We start from the raw sequence: 19,387 nt of genomic DNA on the forward strand, positions 1-19,387 counted from the left end.
TTCCTGGCCTCAAACCAAAATAGCCACACATCCTACACAAGCTATTCTATTTCTAAACTGCTGTGTGTGTGTCTGCGCATGAATGTCTATGAAAGTGTGCATGTGAGCATGTGCGCATGTGTGTGTGTGTGTGTGTGTGTGTGTGTGAGAATACCACAGAGAGAGGGGGGAGGGGCCTGAGGGTACAAGAGAACACCACATCTGTTTATATCTTCACTGTCCACTCTCTCAATGTTCAACAGCTCTCATTGACTCAGCAGTTCTCTCCCTCTCACACACACACACACACACACACACACACACACTCTCAGCCCAACAGGAAGTGCGCAGAGCCTGCCAGATATGCAAAAGCTGAGGTCAGTCTGAGCGATGGCGCCCCTGGTCTATCATCAGCGCCTCTTCATTTCAGCAACACTGCTGTCTCATTATCACTCTCACACTCCAGGCAACCCACGTTGGGTTTTTTTCTCGAGGTTAATGGCCTGCCGTGCCATGAGATAAAACTGCGACATTGGCGTGGCGTGATGCGAAACAGCGCAGGAGAGAAGCTCATTCCTGGAAAGCTTCGGGCGAGGTCCCCGCGCGACTATTTAGCGGAGTTTACTGTAAAACGCGGCAGTGACTGTCGGGGGTAACGCTAACGCTGCTCTACTCAGCCGTGTAGGTCTCTAGTGCCGTGTGAGAATGATTGCATTCTGGCCAGGGTGATGCATCTTCCTCTTGAGGCGTGCTAATACAGTTTTTTACAATCACTTTGCTACTATTTTCAGAACCTTGATGTCATTTTTCACAACTCTAGACACAAAATTCACAACCAATGATCAAAATGCACATTTTTCAAAACTCTAACCCTTTTCTCAATTGCTTGGATACAATACACATACAACTTAGATCATTTGTTCATTCAACAAAACTCACCTGTTCAATATGATACAACTTAACATCAAAGTACTACTATTTCAAAAGGCAATTCACACACTACATTTCAAATGAGCGTCTATTCATTTCCTTACAATGATCTAACTATCAATTGATACAACTGCTCAAAATTATAAGTAACTGTTGCATTACTCTTAATGCATAGTTGTATGGAAACACGAAACAGACACACAATCTTCCATGTTTACTGCAAATCATGAAAGTTTCAAGATACTGTAATGAGATTCACTGTCACCAATTACGTAGCGTGGAGCATGAACCAATTAGACTACAATATCCATGGATGTAGCCTAATATTTTATATCTTTATATACAGTAAAATAAATATATATATTTTATATTTTATATTTTCATCAGGCTGTCTTTTCTTTTCTATTTCATAGCTAATTATTTTTACTTTAATTCAAATAAACCTATGTTGTGATTGTACTGTAGTGTTTTGCATCAATATATTACAAACTTTGTTCAATGATTCCACTGTGTCTGTAGTATGCTCTCTACTATTGCAGTACTTTTACAGAGATGTGTTTACTGTACTGTTCCTGTAGTACCATAATGAAACCTGTATCACCTATTTTGTTCTACAATATCTAATGATTGTACGAACAATGACACAATGAAACTATAGGTTACTTGTGTGCGGGTGATCTATAGTTATGTTTCAGTGGGATTTCACAGTAAATTTGTTTTTTGAACCAATGATTGTGCAAGTGCAAGATTTCATTGAAGATGTGAATGCACCATCTAATGTTTTGAATATTATATAACCTGTGTTACAAGTGGTAACCATTTTGAGTTTTGTGTCTAGAGTTGTGAAAAATGACATCAAGGTTCTGAAAATAGTAGCAAAGCGATTGTAAAAAACTGTATTTTAGCTCTGTAGTGAACTCCACTGAGTTAGCGTGTGTGTGTGTGTGTGTGTGTGTGTGTGTGTGTACAGTAGGTGTGTGTGTGTGTGTGTGTGCGTGCGTGTGTTTGTGCGTGTGCATGTGCGTATGTGTGCGTGTGTGTGCGTGCCATGCACCTCGTTCGGTGAGCTGGGCAGGTAGCTTGGTTTCTCCATGTTCAGCAGCTTCTTGATCCCCAGCATGACCTTCTCGCGGCGCGTCTGGCGGAACAGCTTCTCCTTATCGCACAGGGCGAGGCTGAAGCGCAGGTCCAGGTCCGAGCTGTAGGGGAGCGCGAGCGAGACGGAGGGAGGAGATCAAGATCAAGAAATAACATTGGACATGATGAGACAAGACGGATCAGTGTCATGACTACTTGGAAGTTTTAAATGCATTTCTGAGGAAAGAACATTGTCATTATACTCAAAAAAACAAACCATATAAAATTTTTATTTTGGGGGGGGTTGCACATTCAATATATTTCTGTGGAAGGATAAAATGTTGTTTCAAGGCATAGGCACATGGGTAACTTTGGGAGAACCACTCAAAAAGGGATGATATTGAGTATGACAAATCTTAGATTATTTGTCTACATGAGTAAGTATCCCATTTGAAACACTTTAAATCCTACTTATGTCACACACAGTCTGTCCTGCAATAAATATTAGTATTATTTATGTGAATATGGCATAAAACATGCATAATTAAGGTTTTTGATATTGTGCAATTTGTTTTGCACTGAATAGCCATACCACTTTCAAACGTTCACTTGTTTTGATATTTAAATGATTTCCATTTGTTTTGATATCATGATTGAGCCGTGTCTGATGGACATTTTTAGTGTTTCTTTGTGTCAGTGTCAGGTTGAACTCAGGGATCGATCAAAACCAAAATCTCCTGTGAATTCCATGACAAAACGGCATGGTCAAAGCAGACGGGCAGTGTATGTGCGCCGAATCTAAAGAAGGAAATCTCTCCAAATATAAATAAATGAGTGAAAGGGACATACTGTATAAGGTGGCACCATCGCAAGGGTCTGCGAGGTATATATAGCTTGCCTAAAAGTCAAACTCATTCATGAGTGAAAAGTCTAGTCACTCGCGATTGGGAATCCTTCACTACACTATCATGGTGCAGAAACATCATTACCTCCGTCAAGGACGCTATGTTTTCATCGGGGTCTGCTGGTTTGTTGGTTTGTTGATTTGTTTGTGTGTTTGTGTTGTGGCAAGATAACTCAAACAGTTATGGATAGATTTCGATAAAGTTTTCAGGGAAGGTCTGAAATGACCCAAGGAGGAAACGATTACATTTTGGGAGTGATCCGTATCACCGTCTGGATGCAGGAGGCGGTTATGTGTTCGCTTGGCGGAGGTTTGCGCTCTCTGAGTGTTTTTCTAGTTAACTTTGGGATCATTGGTCAATCACACTGATCAGAGTCACCTAAACTTTACATACTATAAACAGAATAGGCAGTCAGGAGACATGTGTGTGAGCCCTTCTGCTGTAAACACATTTACATTACTGTATTTACATTTTTTCAACTACAATGTTTGATGTTTGCAGTCTTGCAGGCATTGCTTTTACTGTTTACCAGTCAGTTTTGATTTCATCATCTCCTTGCGTTGTTGATTGGCCTGACATTTTTTTTGTTTGACAGAAACTGACCTATAATGTACCTAACTTTACCTAAGCACAAGACTTGAAAAAGGCAATTTATTGCCATTAGTATAAGGTTAAATATTGATGCAAAGTGTATGCTTTATTATTGTTCCTTACAGTATGTAATTCTATATATATCTATGATAAATATCACAATATACACACACCTTGACCAAATTTCTGCTTCGCGTCGTGCCTAACAACACCCCTATGCTGTTCAATTTTACAGTAAAAACAACGGCCTCTAGGGTCTTATTGCTTAATTCTGGCACATACTGAATAAATGCTATTTACAGTGCTCCAGGCAAAGTGCATGAGTCAAGGGAGTGCTTCAGGTTGGGACTGAGAAATTCTGCAGAAACATATTTCTCGTTCTAAATTAGTCATGAAGAGACACAATTTGCCTGGCCCGCCCACCTAGATATGTTTTCAGAGAGATCTAGGCCACGAAAGCATCAGGTATATTTGTTCTTACCATTTTCACACATTTAACAACACCGCTCAAAACGCTGGCAAGCTATGCCAGGCAAGTAGCCTAGAGGTGTAAATGAGAATGGAATAAATGTAATTCCCTAAGTTCTAGGCTAGTCCGTCGCCTCATTTGTAATTTTGCTATAATGCCATTTACCTTCATTACTAACAGTCAATATTGTGTAAAATATGAATGACACCGGCACGACAGACAAATTCATTTAAACTGAAACTGCACTTCTCTAAACTTCTGACTAGTTCTCTCGCATCAGTCACTGACAGTAGAATGCCTCAGGAAAAACATAGGGAAAACAATGATCACAAGTCAAGATAAGCTATTGCCGCTTGTTTGTGACGCTTACTGAGTGTAATCTTAGGTAATGTCATGTATGAAAACTAGTATTACCACGCAATACCATAAACGCAGCTGGGGTCAGATGTGCTGGCTATGTCGTCATCAAAAATGCCGTTTTTGCCGTTCACACGGAAAGGGCAAAATGGGCTTTAAAAAAAAACACACCATGGAACCAGTTTTTGAAAAATATAGTTTTTGGTCAACTTAAACACTGTGTTTCTGGAAACAACGGCAAAAAAAAAAAACGTTTTCATGAAAACTGTCTTCTGTGGACATGGCCTTAGTCTAGAACTCCATACTTCATAATCATAAAACGAGAACATTGTCAGGCCAATCAGCAACAAGAGTAAACAGTATAAACAGTAAACAGTAGCAACACATGCAAACATCTAAAAAGGCCAAAAAAATCGATTTGTGAATGATTTTCAGGCTAAATAAAAATGTGCACATGCTTACCAGACTTCCAGTGACATCTCCAAGTACACTTTGGTTGTCTGTGAATACAAAATAATAATAATAATAAAACATTTTTTTATTAATTATATGACATCCTCGTCCACATGGCCATGTCTCACAGCCCCTCCTCAGCATCAGCCCAAACTCCTATCCATACCCCTCAGGACTCAGGCCCACACTGCTATCCATACCCCTCAGGACTCAGGACCACAATGCTATCCATACCCCTCAGGACTCAGGACCACACTGCTATCCATACTCCTCAGGACTCAGGACCACAATGCTATCCATACCCCTCAGGACTCAGGCCCACACTGCTATCCATACCCCTCAGGACCACACTCCTATCCATACCCTTCAGGACTCAGGACCACAATGCTATCCATACCCCTCAGGACTCAGGCCCACACTGCTATCCATACCCCTCAGGACCACACTCCTATCCATACCCTTCAGGACTCAGGCCCACACTGCTATCCATACCCCTCAGGACCACACTCCTATCCATACCCTTCAGGACTCAGGACCACACTGCTATCCATACTCCTCAGGACTCAAGACCAAGCACCACAGGACAGAGCCCTTCTCCATAGCATCCCCTTCACTTTGGAACTCGCTCCAACATTCAAGAATGCACCAACCTATTATATCAAAAGGCATCAAAACTGCTTTCAATGTATATAATGTTGATTCATTCTGTGATTTTTATTACTGCAATTTCCTGTGTATAACCTGCACCATATATAAATCATTGGACAGCTTGTATTGATCGCACACCTGGTCAACTTAAACACCGTGTTCATGTGGAAACAATGCCAAGAATGAATGCCAACAAAAACAAGAATGAAGAACAAATACATAGCCTCCATGCACTAATTCATAGCTGAATACAATTTACAAAATCAATGTACAAACCTTGGTTAATTAAAAGGTAACAATTTAATAGACAGGTAAATTAGGTATTACTATTAGTTGTATTAATATAGTATCAGTATTACTGTTGTCAAAATATCATCTTTGTTATCACTATTATTATTATTATTATTATTGCTGGAAACTAGCATGTCAGACTTTCACTGATTGGCATGACTAGGAGGTGACGCCCGATTCCTACTAACACAGAAACCAACTGTGGCCACACTGTCAGTAACTGCACACAGAAAGTATATGTAATCACTGCTGACAGAGACTAAGATGCCTCATACTGTTTACAACATACTGTAACGACTATACAGTACCTGTATGAGTAAAACAATACCATGGAAAGTGGTGAACGCAGTGTGATGAATGCTTTGCTATTCCTTGATGCCGTAGGCAAAATACAGCGGGAAAGGTTTGTGATGAATTGTAAAGTCATTATTTACAGGCAGTGGGTGGAGACATGCTAACAGTCGCTCATTGTGGTCACGCATCCGTGACCATCGTGACTCACCTTGCCAATGGAGAAAGGCACCGTCTCCGTCTGTCCCACTTTGAGTTTGGCAATTTCGTACGTGACTGAGCCAAGAGTCTCATCCATCACGTAGTTGGCATCCATCAAGGTGATCTGGCAAAGAAGCATGACCATTTATTTCACTTCCCTTCAATTCATTCAATGCTCTGATTTTCTGCTGTTTTACACAGTGTTGTTTTAAAATCCTTCATCTCATCTTGATGCTAATTAATAATACAGGCACTACACATGCACTACACGCATACAGGGACATAATCTGTCATCGGTGTCATCACTGAGTGTTGTTGATCACTCACATCACTTCAATTTGGTGGAATTAGTGTCTTTTTGTGTTTCTTTCAGTTCAGTTATACTGCATTAAGGAAACGCAAACCCGTTACTGTTACTGTGTTCTTTAACTCATTTCTTATTTGTATGCCACCACTGCTAATGTATCACAGTGCAATGCAGTACAGTATGTAGAGTGTTGGTAGTGTAGTGGTTAAGGAGTTGGGCTAGCATGCAATAGCCAGGAAAGATGTGGGTTCAATTCCCTGCCCTTGTGATATAATTGTAAGTCGCCTTGGACAAAAAAAATGTAAATGTATTGGCAGTTAAGTCTTACTTAAAGTTTTATTTATATAATGTCTTTTTCAGACTTAAGATTGTTTTACAAAATCAACACAAGCAGAGCACACACACAATGCAAGACAACAACAACAAAAAAATCAGATGAGTTTACGCGGTGGCGGAAGAGAAGTGTTCCTGAAACAGAAAGGTCTTGAGATAAGCTCTGAAGAAAGGAAAGGAGGAACAGTCACTCCGGGACTGAGGAAGGGAATTTCCAGAGCTAAGGGCCATGGCGCTGAAAGACCTGCCACCCAGGGTAGCGGAGACTGGTGCAGGGGACAGAGAGGAGATTCTGGTTACAGGATCTGAGGGGGTGGGATGGAGTGGAAGGGATCAGAAGGTCACAGATGTAAGGAGGACCAAGGTCAGGACTTTGGAAGTGAGAGGCCTAGAATTTTGAATTAGAATTGGACTAGTAACTGCACGTGCAGAAATATGGCATCAACGGCACTAGTTTAAATAACACTGTAACTAGTTGTTGTAACTAGCTGTAGGGATGCACAATTTGTACCCTTACAACTAAATAAAACAACAAGAGCAATTACCTATCATCTCCAGAACTCGGCAGGAAGAACAAAGGGGAGGCTGACAGTGCTTTAATGAACACTACTTGTACGAGAGGGTTGGGCGGGCCAGGGGGTTAGATGTGTACGGGACACATTTGGTGCCAGTGCACTTCATGTAAATGTATCCCATTCTTATGGGGGAAGGAATGTGGACTGTGAACAGTTGATATCATGGTGGCTTTGTCAAAAGACCTTTGCTAACAGAATTATTCATCTGAAAATTGAAAAAATACATGAAAACCACCAGTATTCTTCAGCTTTAAAAAACAGACGCAAGAGTTGCACTCCTGTGTACTCATTCTTGTGATTTCCCATTTATGGGTTTACTAACGTGTGTCTGCTCACCTTCAGAATGTTCTCCTGGTTGGGGTCCAGGATGAAGGTAAAGGTCTCCTTCCATTCTGGGTTGATGTCGTTGTCTATATGCCGAGTCTTCTTCCTGCTCTCTGGAGCTGTGGGGATGAACAGCTCCACGTAGGGGTCTGGGGTGTCCACTGTAAGTGACCCATACACCCATACACACACACACACACACACACACACACACACACACACACACACACACAGAGAGAGAGAGAGAGAGAGAGAGAGTCAGGCCAAAGGGCCTAATACAAGATGACAAAAACTAAACACAGTCTGCAACGGCTGAAACTGTCCCTGCTGTCCCTGGGGTTTGCTGACATTTCAGTTGTTTGGATTTGAAACACACGTCTCCACACACACACACACACACACAAACAAATGATGAATACCAACTCACAGAGGTCACCAATAGCTCCTTTGGTGACGTTCTCAGCCCGCAACACTGTGACTTTGTACTTGTGGGAGTACTGCTGCTCCACCTGCAACAACAAGTGAGAGCTCGTGACTGTAACAAGAACATGGTAAACGGGACAATGATTCACTGAACAAGCTCAGGGTTTAGATTTGGCAGGATGAGCGAATGAACAGAAGCACGTTTGGTCGTTTGTGTTTCAAGTTTCTTGAAACACAATGCAAAGCTATCAGCCATTAGAAATTAGACCACCAACGCAGATATAGTGAACATTAGGACAAGCAATGGCACATGACCACAACTATCAATGCCAGGACCAAAAATTATATTATAATTCACAGCTACTGCATACTGTCGTTACAGTTCAAAGTTAAGTTCTCACAAAGGTACCACAGCATATGGTTCCAGATATACTGAAGTTGCCTTTCATACAATCAATACAAGCACAAGGGAGACGCTCTCTCAATATTAACTCAGAACAAACCAGGAAGAGGAAATGTATGAAGCAGCCAGGCAATGCTGGATTCTCTAGAGTAGACACTGGGCTGAAATCATGATACTACTACACAGACAGTTGCTGGGTGTGGAACAGCAACTATACAAACTTACTATTCTCTCTTGTCTAAACGTCAAGATTACCTGGAATAACGTGAATGTTTATCTTCCAGGAACATAAAATTCCAGGGACTGAATAAGACCTAGCACTATATTTAACCCTACAGGTAGGTGACTCAAACATTTCTAGATGATAGGCTTGTATGTTTTCTCAGGAAAGCCATATGAGGGAATCCCCATGTAAATCCCAACTGGGCAACATGAAACATGTCCCTTATCTTGAGCTGAGCTAGAGGGCCTGTATTTTGGAACTTGAAGCCTTGTTTTGTCCCTCTACCCTTATCAAGCCAGACAGGAGGACTGTAAGCAAAACTGACAATGAACCGATAGAATCTATATGATAAAGATAAACTCTCCAGGTATTGTGTATGCGGGTTCACATTGTACGCGGCATGCGTTGCGCTCGCCGCTGGGTTGCTCTTGGTTGAGGAAATGTTTAAAAAGATTTTTGTTGTGGTTGCCACCACCTATAACCTATGACTTAGGATTTACAGCGCGCTGCGTGCTTTCCATCAACTTTGACTGTGGCACACGCAAGAGTAGCGACAGTAAGCCACAAAATGCCACAGTGGCAGGCCAGTTCCACTACCGCTTGCCCATACAATGTGAACCCGCTTAAGTCTGACTGTACTCAATCTGAACATCTCTCTCAGTGTGAATATGGGTAGTCACACTGAGAGACAAACAGAGAGTGATGGATTAGATAGGAAGGAAGAGAGAGAGAGATGGTGTGAGATAAGTCCTTTTTCAATTTCTCTAACTGAATTCAATTTCAGCAAGACGATGACGACATCTAAGCAACACACCCCAGCTTTTGGTTAAGAACCAAACCAGCTTTTGTACAAAATATACACCTATTACTAAGAATGCAAGGTTAATTTATCAAATGTTATTCTGAAGTATTAAAATGCCCTACATGTGTCATCTGATATAGGGTAATTGATACGACAGGCTAGCCTATGAGCTATGCAGAGGCATTTGATAGACATCCGTAGCGCCCAATAAATGGCTCTGGGCATTCGTAAACCATGCCTAAAATATGAGAAAATGAATGTTTGGTTCCCAGACCACGTCATTGAGATGTGGTGGCATTAGCCAGGCTACGTTTGCAGTGCGGCAACTGAAAGACAATACTGGAAATGTAGATGAAGGAGCAGTATTTGGCTTTCCTTTATGTAATCAAAAAATAATTCCCAGTTGTTAAACACCAATATATCAGCAGTTATCAGTTATCAGTCGGGCTCTAGTAGGATTTAATGTGTTGCCTTCACATTGTAGCCTACTATAGCCTACTTCAGAAGTCCAAAAAGCAGAACATGTCCCATATAGTGGGGCAATCCGTCCCTAGTATGACTATTATTCTTCATCACTGGTTCATACTCTACAGAAGAGTGTGTGCATTGAGAACTCCCACGGAGACACACACTGTACATCATCTAGTACCATGGGGTGCCATAGGGTGCCTCAGGATTTTTTTTTTTTTTTTTTTTTGGGGGGGGGGGGGTGTCTGAGATGAATATACAGTGGACTCTAGTGTGATAACAGAGGACATTTTATTTTAAATGTAATATTTGCAGTAAGACAATATGTCACCATGATATGGGTGTCAGTGTGTGGTATAACATTTCACACATGCACCCATTACTCACATTGAACTTGGCTATAAAAACGTGTGAGATCCACCCCTACAATTTATAAGATTCATGTTTCATATTTTCAGAGAGCTACTGTACAGCACCATTTGATTATCAGAAAACACACAGACACATGTATAAGAGTCTGATTAGAGTCTGTCTTTCTTTCCTCTGGCTGGTAACATCCCTTTGACAAAGTGCTGTCAATCCATTCATTTGTATTCACCGGCATTTGGCAGGATTCCACAGCTTGATGACTAATCTATATGTCACATTTACTGTGGTTCTGCCATTTGGGTTGGTATACTTCTGATATCCTTGTGGACAATATTTCCAGTCAGTACAAATAAACTGCCAGTTTTTATTCTTTCTTGCTGTCTTTTTCTTTTCAAAGTTTGTCATGACTTTAAATAGAAAATTAATCAAAACAATAACAAAGACAACCAAGTCTCTATCACTATGCATGAACGGTATATTCTGATAATTCTGCACAGTTTTATGGATGTGGATCATTACAGATCACATGAATATGCTTATGGTGTAGAACTCACAATAATGTACTGGTAGGGGTCTATGGATGACATGGCTGATGCCCAGACAGCTTCAGTAAATATCCAATCCTTACTGTGTCTCTGAACTGGGAAGATCTCTTCTGGGTATTTTCACACAATCTGTCGTCACAAACATATAGCATTAAAACACATAATACAACCACCACATTTAATAGTCACCTCAAATGCATTCAACTCTTGGCAATTATGAATTCTGGAAACTGTAGCTATGAGGGAAAATGACAAAAGAGATACGTGCGGAAACGACGCATATCATAATTAGGAAATAAAAGACGGATATGGAGCTAAGACAACACATGCACACAAGCTTTCCCTCTGTCTCGGTCAGACACACACACACACACACACGCACACGCACACGCACACTCACACGCTCTCTCTCTCTCTCTCTCTCTCTCTCTCTCTCTCTCTCTCTCTTTCTCGTGTGTGTGTGTGTGTGTGTGTGTGTGTGCGTGAGAGAGAGATAGAGCCGATAGCACCAAATTATGATTACCAACCAAGAGCGGAAAGGAAAGGCTGAATTGTATCTTTCTTGTGTTTAACTAAGCGTGGTATCCCCGCGCCTTTACGCACGTTTGCACTATAACTGGCAGCATTTTTGTGCAAGTGGTCACGTAGTGTACGGGACGAGTCCAAAACAAGTTTTCGGGGTCGCGGAGCGTGAGCTTCCTCGGCATTCTCCGCAATTAGAGAGCCAGCCGGTGCGCATCAGCACGGCTGCCGGGTCTCCTACATGGGAAACATCGCACAATTTACGCTGACGTGCGGTAGCCTATACTGTAGATTGACTCCGGTCACAACAGACTATTATCAGCGTGAATGAACACACTAAAGATTTTCAAAAATTAGACGGCAGAGTCGCTATGGAGCATCTTCAGTGTTCAGCACGGTTTACGAAGCTTCCTATCCACGGTTCGGTCCAGCACATGCCTAGATTCTTTAGGGGAAATCCTGCTTAAGTAGGCTGCAAAGTAATGTTGTCTGCCATATGACAGCAAGTGGGCTGTAACCATTAGAAGATCCATTTTACGAGTAGACTACAGACAAACCAGGTAGCTTACAGGTGATTGATTGTGTCACGTTCGCGCTGAATGAGCTGAAGCTGAAGCAGAAGCTGAAGCAGATCTGGATATCAAACAATGTTCGATAACCTTCCTTTATCGACTTTACGAAGCCTATACAGTAGCTTAACAAACTCCACAAACTCCAAACACACTGAATTGATCGACATTAAAGTCGTATGAACTTTTGGAAGCTCTGGAAGTAGGCTATACACCTTGGACAGGCTGCTGTTAACGCGCACATGCGAAAACTGCCACCGTCCGCCTTCGACTACATGTCTTGTCTTTAACTTTCTTTAGGCCTACTCAACGGAATCAATTCTAACACAAATCATATTGACAATAATTAAACATAATCAAATGATACAATAAAGAAATGAGAGCCAAAAGCCACCAAGGACGTACCTGATCTAGGTAATTTGCCCTGAACAAAAAGTTAGCAATCGCATTCCTTTGGAGCAAATGCATCACACTAGTAGAGCCCGGAGAAAGGAGGCGCGTTCATTTCTCTTCCTCGTACCAAGCCGAACTGAGCCGTAGGTTGAAACTCGGAAATGTCAAAACATCTCAGAATAGGCCTACAGCAGCAACAAAAAGCTGGGCCGCTCCGAATTATTTTAAAAATTGTACACTGGTCTTGCCTTATTACAGACAGATAGTTGTCAACTTCTCGGTGTCTATTGCCACGATGCACAGCAGACTACGTGTCCTCCAAAGTCGCAAAGTCGGTCTCCACCACCAGTAGTGATCACGGCGAAAAGCACTTAACCTGCCCAGTAGAGGGCATCCCAAGACTGTGTCGCACATACGTTTTAGCGAAGTGGTCTCTGGCATAATTGTCAGTCTAAATGCCAAAGACATATATATGTTTTAAACAACTGGAATGTATAACTGCCGGAAACATATTCAGAAATGTAACCATGCAATCAATGAGTTGTGTCTAAGATTAGCCTACCATAGAATAGGTCTCTTAATTTCCATAAAAAGTGGGATCCAGGAGAGGGCTTGATGCCAAGCCATATATTTGCATTTTGCATTTGCAATGACAAGTAAAACGATGTGATACTATCATAACGTAACAACTCTATTAATAATAATAATAATAATAATAATAATCATAATAATAGTTGTATTACTGTAGCCTAGTGTTGATGTATGGTTTTGGGATTGGGAATGACAGTCTAAATATGTTTTATTAGGCTACTTCTGTAATCAATAACTCTTTGATAAATAAAAGGGGAAAGAGATATGCAATCTGCAAAAAGTTGGTCTCGTAGCACAACCCCGCAGCCTACCTGAGATACATTGGGCTAAAACAAAGATTTCAGTTCAAACAATTTTATTTTCTCCAAACAATAATTCAATTTCAAACCGTAACAGAATTTGCCAAATTTGCAATTTCTTTCGAAAGAAAATGCTTCTCAGAGCAAGCTGTAATAGCCTATGATTTCGTTTAGCCCTTAATTGAAGTCCAATGCATCTGCATGTTGAATTTCGTTCTATTCAAGTTTTTTTCCTCTAAATCTCCCAAACTCTGGATTTTTAACACATATTTTTTACCACACTTGCAATGTATGGTACCTTTTCTCAGATTGTTAAAATGATTCCCTCTTTCTCAAAAAGGTTATCACATGAAAAAAAATGTTTACGGGGTGGCTCATCTATTAGTTTATGCTCAATTGACTCTCCCTACAGACACTAGGCCTACCTCTCCGTTTTTTTTCCCTCCTCTCCGTCTTTGAGTCATGTCGAGTGACGACATGAAGGAGGGTTCACGCTCCCTTTATAACAGGGAAAGTTCCCTCCTCTTACACACAAACCCTGAGGTGAACCTCACGGAAAGCAAGGATCATCAACAACTCGTACTACTACGCCTGAACCACACGTTACTGGAATGATCAGATCTATAGCGTTTCTTTTTCTCATACACCTGGCATTGGTGTTATGTGAGGAAGGTAAGCGAACTTTACATTCTATTTGGGCATGCTATGTTTAAGTGTCAATTTTAAGCTAGAACTTTAATATTGCACGCTCTCTGGCTGCCTATTTTGTAGGCTATTTTCATGTTTTCGTAAATTACTCTGAACTATATTCAAAGAGACAACAATCTAGGCTACTTTAAAGATAAGACAACATAGTTTCAAGTGAAGAGTTGGGAGCAAAGTTAAAATAAGCTATGTTTAATTTCACAGGCAACCCCTGCTGTTCGCAACCTTGCCAGAACCGGGGAGTATGCACAGCATTAGCCAGCGGTGCCTATGAGTGTGACTGTACCAGGACAGGTTACTACGGACATAATTGCACAACACGTAAGTGTCGGGAACTGCCTATGGGAATACAGCAACAAGCCATTGCGAATATGAGAGAATTTGAATATGTTTTAGAGACAACATAGTCTAACTGAAGGCCTACATTTCTTTCTAACAGCCGAGTACTCCACCTGGTTGAAAAAGACTCTGAAGCCGTCCCCAAACACGGTCCACTACATCCTCACTCATTTCAAAGGACTATGGGCTATCATCAACAAAATCTCTTTCTTGCGGGATGGCATCATGCGTTATGTTCTAACATGTAAGGATATATTTTTTATCAGGTGATGGGCCTGTAATATCTGATTAATTAATAATAACAACTTAACATAACTTTTAAGAATGTAAAATATTAAACGGATATTGTCTTTTTTTCCCAGCCCGGTCACATTTGATTGAAAGTCCTCCAACCTTCAACTCAGAGTATGATTACAAAAACTGGGAGGCTTATTCCAACCTTAGTTATTACACACGCACCCTACCGCCAGTACCACGGGATTGCCCAACACCCATGGGAGTTGTGGGTAAGTTTTTCTCCTTCTGTTTCTCTCGCCTTCTCTCTAAACCAGTTCTCTCAGATTTTTGAGAGATTACCACGTTTATGTCAGCATATGACATCACACTGAGGTACCAACCCATCAGATTGAATGGAATTCAGCCCTGGGGGCCTTGAAGCAGAGACCTGCTCCTCTAATATAGCCTATAGGCCTACTCTCAAAATTATTGAACAAGCTAAGAGAGCTCAGTGCATTGAGTAATTAAAGACTATTTGTTGACTATAGGCAGGCTAGTTTGTAGGCCTAACAACAAAGTTAGCAATAAATGCCAAACTGTCCATTTGTTTGGCCTAAATTACTGTATGTTTCAAGGGACTCAGTGATATCATAGGCCTAATCTGTTAGTGCCATGTCCATGTGTGGAGATAGTCAAAAATTGAACCCGCTCCTTCCTGGTTGCAGGCAAAAAGGAGCTGCCCGACGCTAAACAGTTGGCGGAGAAACTGCTGCTGAGGAGGAACTTCATCCCCGACCCACAGCGCTCCAGCCTTATGTTCGCCTTCTTCGCCCAGCACTTCACGCACCAGTTCTTCAAGAGCGACATGAAAAAAGGGCCCGCGTTCACGCGCGCCCTCAACCATGGGGTGAGTGGCAACCCGCTGATGATGGATGGATGGGTGGGGGTTCATTCATGTGGAAGGGATCTAAATCGTAATAGTCTTCCATTTCCGGTGAAGCATTTTATTGTTGTCTACCAGAAGAGGAGAAAGCAGGAACAGAGGTGTTAACAAAGGCGTTTGTTTGTTTTCTGCGTTTGTTCAGGTGGACTTGGGCCACATCTACGGGGAAGACCTGGCGAGGCAGCACAAGCTCCGGCTGTTTAAGGGTGGAAAGCTGAGGTATCAGGTGGTGAACGGTGAGGTGTACCCTCCCCTGGTCAGCGAGGTCGGCGCGGAGATGCACTACCCACCCCACGTGCCCGAGTCTATGCGCCTGGCTGTGGGCCACGAGGCCTTCGGCCTGGTGCCCGGGCTGATGCTGTACGCCACCATCTGGCTGCGCGAGCACAACCGCGTCTGTGAGGTGCTGCAGGAGGTGCACCCCGACTGGGACGACGAGAGACTCTTCCAGACCACGCGTCTCATTCTCATTGGTGAGAGCACACACACACACACACACACACATTTGCAAACAGGCAAATATTGATATACATATTCAGAAATAAGCACCTCAATGCGATCAGTGGCATAGATTGAATTAGCTCACTTTTACGGAACAAAGAGACCTACAGTATGCTTGACCTGTGTTTAGACCTCATATGTATGTCATGAGAAAGGGTTTTTTTTGGTGACAGTTTCGAGGCTGAAGTGTTGCAAACCTCTGGTGACCCTGCATACGTGATGTCTTTATAGCTCCTCATTTATAACACCTCATTTGCAAAAGCATATCAGCAGCACTTTTTTTGCAGCTCAATAGTTTCCCGGCGCCGCGTAGGCTTGCGGAACGATGCAAAACAGTGGAAGTTTATTTTTGTCTTTGAGGAAACAATTCTTTGCATTTCCCCATATCAGTCTCAGTCAAAAGGGTTATCACAGGACGATATCTTTTTTTCAGCTGAAATCAGCAATCTTTGAAATCGAAGTCATCGAAAGTGCCGGCGTACTAATAACTCTCTCGTGAACTCTTTTTTCGACAGGCGAGACCATCAAGATTGTGATCGAGGACTACGTGCAGCACCTGAGCGGCTACCACTTCAAGCTCAAGTTCGACCCGGAGCTGCTCTTCAACCAGCAGTTCCAGTACCAGAACCGCATCGCGTCCGAGTTCAACACCCTCTACCACTGGCACCCGCTCATGCCCGAGGACTTCCACATCGAGGAGGAGGTCTACTCCTACAAGCAGTTTGTCTTCAACACCTCCATCCTCCTCGACCACGGCGTCAACCACCTGGTCGACTCCTTCACCCACCAGATCGCGGGCAGAGTAAGTCATCTCAGCTACACTTCGGCTACAACACGGCGGTGGGACGCAGGCGTTCCATGCTGTCGATTTCATTGATCGCCATAGAATAGGGTGTGAGGAGTTGCTCTTTCTGCTCAGTGCATTGGGGTGGTCAGACATGAGCCTAACCAGTGTGTGCAATGTGTGTGCTCCTTAGGTGGCTGGAGGCAGAAATGTACCTGCCGCTGTGTTGATGGTGGCCATCAAATCCATTGAGAACAGCCGTCAGATGCGCTACCAGTCCCTCAATGCCTACAGGAAGCGTTTCAACATGAAAGCCTATACCTCCTTTGAAGATCTTACAGGTGAGCAGCTCTTTTTTTCTCTCTCTCTTTTTTCTTTCACTAGCTTTCTCTAACTCTCACTTTCTAGATGAGTGAATACCCTGAAGTTCATTTCCATGCTAATAAATCCTACAATTAAATTAGTGATTTTGCCTGTGCGCTGCAGTTTAGATAACTCAGTAAAAATATTTGTAAGCAGCAGTAGCTTTTGTCAGTCAGTTTGCCGTCGTTTCCGAAAGCTCTCCAGGAGTAATTTATACAGAGCGCATTCCTTCTCAGGTTGTTTCGCCTCAAGCACAGATTTAAATCAACACAGTGAAGTCAATGTAAACTGTGTCAGAGCAGTGAAGTCTCTCTCCCTGGCTCTCTACCTTTTCCTGATAAAGGCCACTGCGGACAGCTGTGTGTGTGCACACAAGCTGTGTTGTGTCTTGAGGCAGTCTATTGGGCGCTTGTGTAAACTTAGGGGACGCACTCAAGTCTGCCTTGGCTCAGGGTCAAAGCAGGGTGATACATGCAAGTAAATGTAGGCTGATCCACCTTTTTCAGGAATCTTCAGTATTCACAACGAGACCCGAGACCTGAGTAACATTCAGTGTAGTAACTTTGAAAGTTCCAAAAGAGAGCGTCCTTACAGTAGACTAGAGAATGAAGCAGTGATAGGAAGGCATTTGATGCCACTGATGAAATGATTGCATGAGACTCACTGACTCACTCGCTTGTCCTTCATCGCCAGGTGAAACAGAGATGGCTGCCGAGCTGAGAGAGATGTACGGCCATGTGGACGCTGTGGAGCTCTACTCGGGCCTGCTGGTGGAGAAGCCCCGGGCCAACGCCATCTTCGGGGAGACCATGGTGGAGATGGGGGCCCCCTACTCGCTGAAGGGCCTCATGGGAAACCCTATCTGCTCTCCGGAGTACTGGAAGCCAAGCACGTTTGGCGGCCAGGTGGGCTTCGGGATCGTCAACAGCGCTTCGCTGCAGCGGCTGGTGTGTAACAACGTCAAAGGGCCCTGCCCGCTGGCGTCCTTCAACGTGCCTGATGTGAAAGATGCTGGTTCGGCCACCATCAATTCCAGCACTGCAAATGCAGCCGCCAGTGATGTCAACCCAACTGTCATTATCAAAGAGAGAACGTCTGAGCTCTGAGAAAAAGGCTGAATACCTGGAAACTACTGGACGTGTTTTTTGTTATTATTTATTTAATATTTATTGATTTCTATTTATTGTTTATTTATTCATTCATTCAACTGTCATAACTGGGACTGTGTGTGTGTGTGTGTGTGTGTGTGTGTGTGTGTATGTGTGTGTGTGTGTGTGTGTGTGTGTGTGTGTGTGTGTGCGTCCGTGCACGCGTGTGTGTGATTTGTTCTGACATAATAACTGTACTTAAATTCTAAAACTATATTTATATAATTTAAAGTGTTGTTATATGTTGTTTTGTCCCGTTTAGAAGCACTGTTCTTTATGTTATGTTGTCTGTAAACCTCATTGGTCGTTAATTAATGCATACTTGAATCTAAATTCTTAGTTTACGGTACAATGACTTCAACAATGCCTTCACAGTGCATTTCACTTCACTTGTTTTCTACTTTATTTTTTATTGAAATTCAGAATGTAGAGTTATAAGAATTAAGTTATACTGTACTGTTTTGGATAAAAAGTGACTGCTAAATGAATAAATGTAAACATATTTTTGTAAAGTTTGTACATAATCATTCTAATGCAGTCATAGTAAATAGTAAATGTAAATGCTACTGTTTTTAAGCTTTACTTGAATATTGTGAGAATTTGTTTTTGAAATGTATTATTTAATAATAATAATAATAATAATAATTAAAAAAAAATCTTTATTAAATGTTGGATCCAGTAACTTCTTTTCTGAAAACAGCCACTGAGAAAAAGCTTGCGAGAACACACACATTTTGAATTTTATTCAGATATTCAATATTCAATGGTAATATAAGAGCAGCAGATGTTTGCTTTTCCTCCTTCTCAAGCACAGAATCTTTTCAGTCTTTTCATTCATGTGAACTAGGATATTTGCACCTCTTTAAATGTACTGTATACAGAGGGATCTCCTACTTCTTTCAACACAGGGAATATGTGAATGAATATAAACCAACACCTCAACTGTCTTTCCTTTTCCTCTTAGTTTCACTGTCTGAAACTCCCAATAGATAGAGCACAGGGAGGCCCAATCAGTTTGAACTTGACTGAGAGTGACAGCCAAAACTCTCC

General features: G+C 42.1%; 2 protein-coding genes across 3 annotated transcripts in view; one reads left to right on the forward strand and one right to left on the reverse strand.

Annotated features, from left to right (window-relative positions):
- The window catches only part of pla2g4ab (phospholipase A2, group IVAb (cytosolic, calcium-dependent)), a 35,480-nt gene extending 21,703 nt beyond the window's left edge, over window positions 1-13,777 (reverse strand). Inside the window, exons 1-7 of one of the 2 annotated variants that reach the window (XM_062555921.1) lie at window positions 13,764-13,777; window positions 10,974-11,093; window positions 8,159-8,240; window positions 7,744-7,892; window positions 6,203-6,316; window positions 4,771-4,808; window positions 1,964-2,108 (exon numbers count right to left, since the gene is read on the reverse strand). In XM_062555921.1, coding sequence (XP_062411905.1) covers window positions 1,964-2,108; window positions 4,771-4,808; window positions 6,203-6,316; window positions 7,744-7,892; window positions 8,159-8,240; window positions 10,974-11,006 — 561 coding nt within the window. In that variant the 5' untranslated portion in view covers window positions 11,007-11,093; window positions 13,764-13,777. Of the gene's footprint in view, window positions 1-1,963; window positions 2,109-4,770; window positions 4,809-6,202; window positions 6,317-7,743; window positions 7,893-8,158; window positions 8,241-10,973; window positions 11,094-12,460; window positions 12,785-13,763 lie in introns of those variants that run through there. The other variant, XM_062555920.1, reaches the window with a different exon arrangement.
- A 104-nt stretch (window positions 13,778-13,881) lies between these two features.
- On the forward strand, window positions 13,882-18,982 carry ptgs2b (prostaglandin-endoperoxide synthase 2b). The gene is made up of 9 exons (XM_062555922.1): window positions 13,882-14,010; window positions 14,248-14,364; window positions 14,483-14,626; window positions 14,745-14,888; window positions 15,324-15,505; window positions 15,684-16,014; window positions 16,558-16,844; window positions 17,020-17,167; window positions 17,883-18,982. The coding sequence occupies exons 1-9, from the start codon at window positions 13,950-13,952 to the stop codon at window positions 18,293-18,295; spliced, it is 1,827 nt and encodes a 608-aa protein (XP_062411906.1). The 5' UTR covers window positions 13,882-13,949; the 3' UTR covers window positions 18,296-18,982.
- The last annotated feature ends 405 nt before the right edge of the window (window positions 18,983-19,387 follow it).

Source organism: Sardina pilchardus, chromosome 15 (genome assembly GCF_963854185.1).
Source record: "Sardina pilchardus chromosome 15, fSarPil1.1, whole genome shotgun sequence".
NCBI lineage: Eukaryota > Metazoa > Chordata > Actinopteri > Clupeiformes > Clupeidae > Sardina > Sardina pilchardus.

Bases quoted from the DNA above. Each gene is read 5' to 3' on its own strand.
- ptgs2b (XM_062555922.1), top strand. From the start codon at position 13,950: ATGATCAGATCTATAGCGTTTCTTTTTCTCATACACCTGGCATTGGTG. The intron at 14,011-14,247 runs GTAAGCGAACTT...TTAATTTCACAG, and splicing joins ATTGGTGTTATGTGAGGAAG to GCAACCCCTGCTGTTCGCAA. The intron at 16,845-17,019 runs GTAAGTCATCTC...TGTGCTCCTTAG, and splicing joins CCCACCAGATCGCGGGCAGA to GTGGCTGGAGGCAGAAATGT.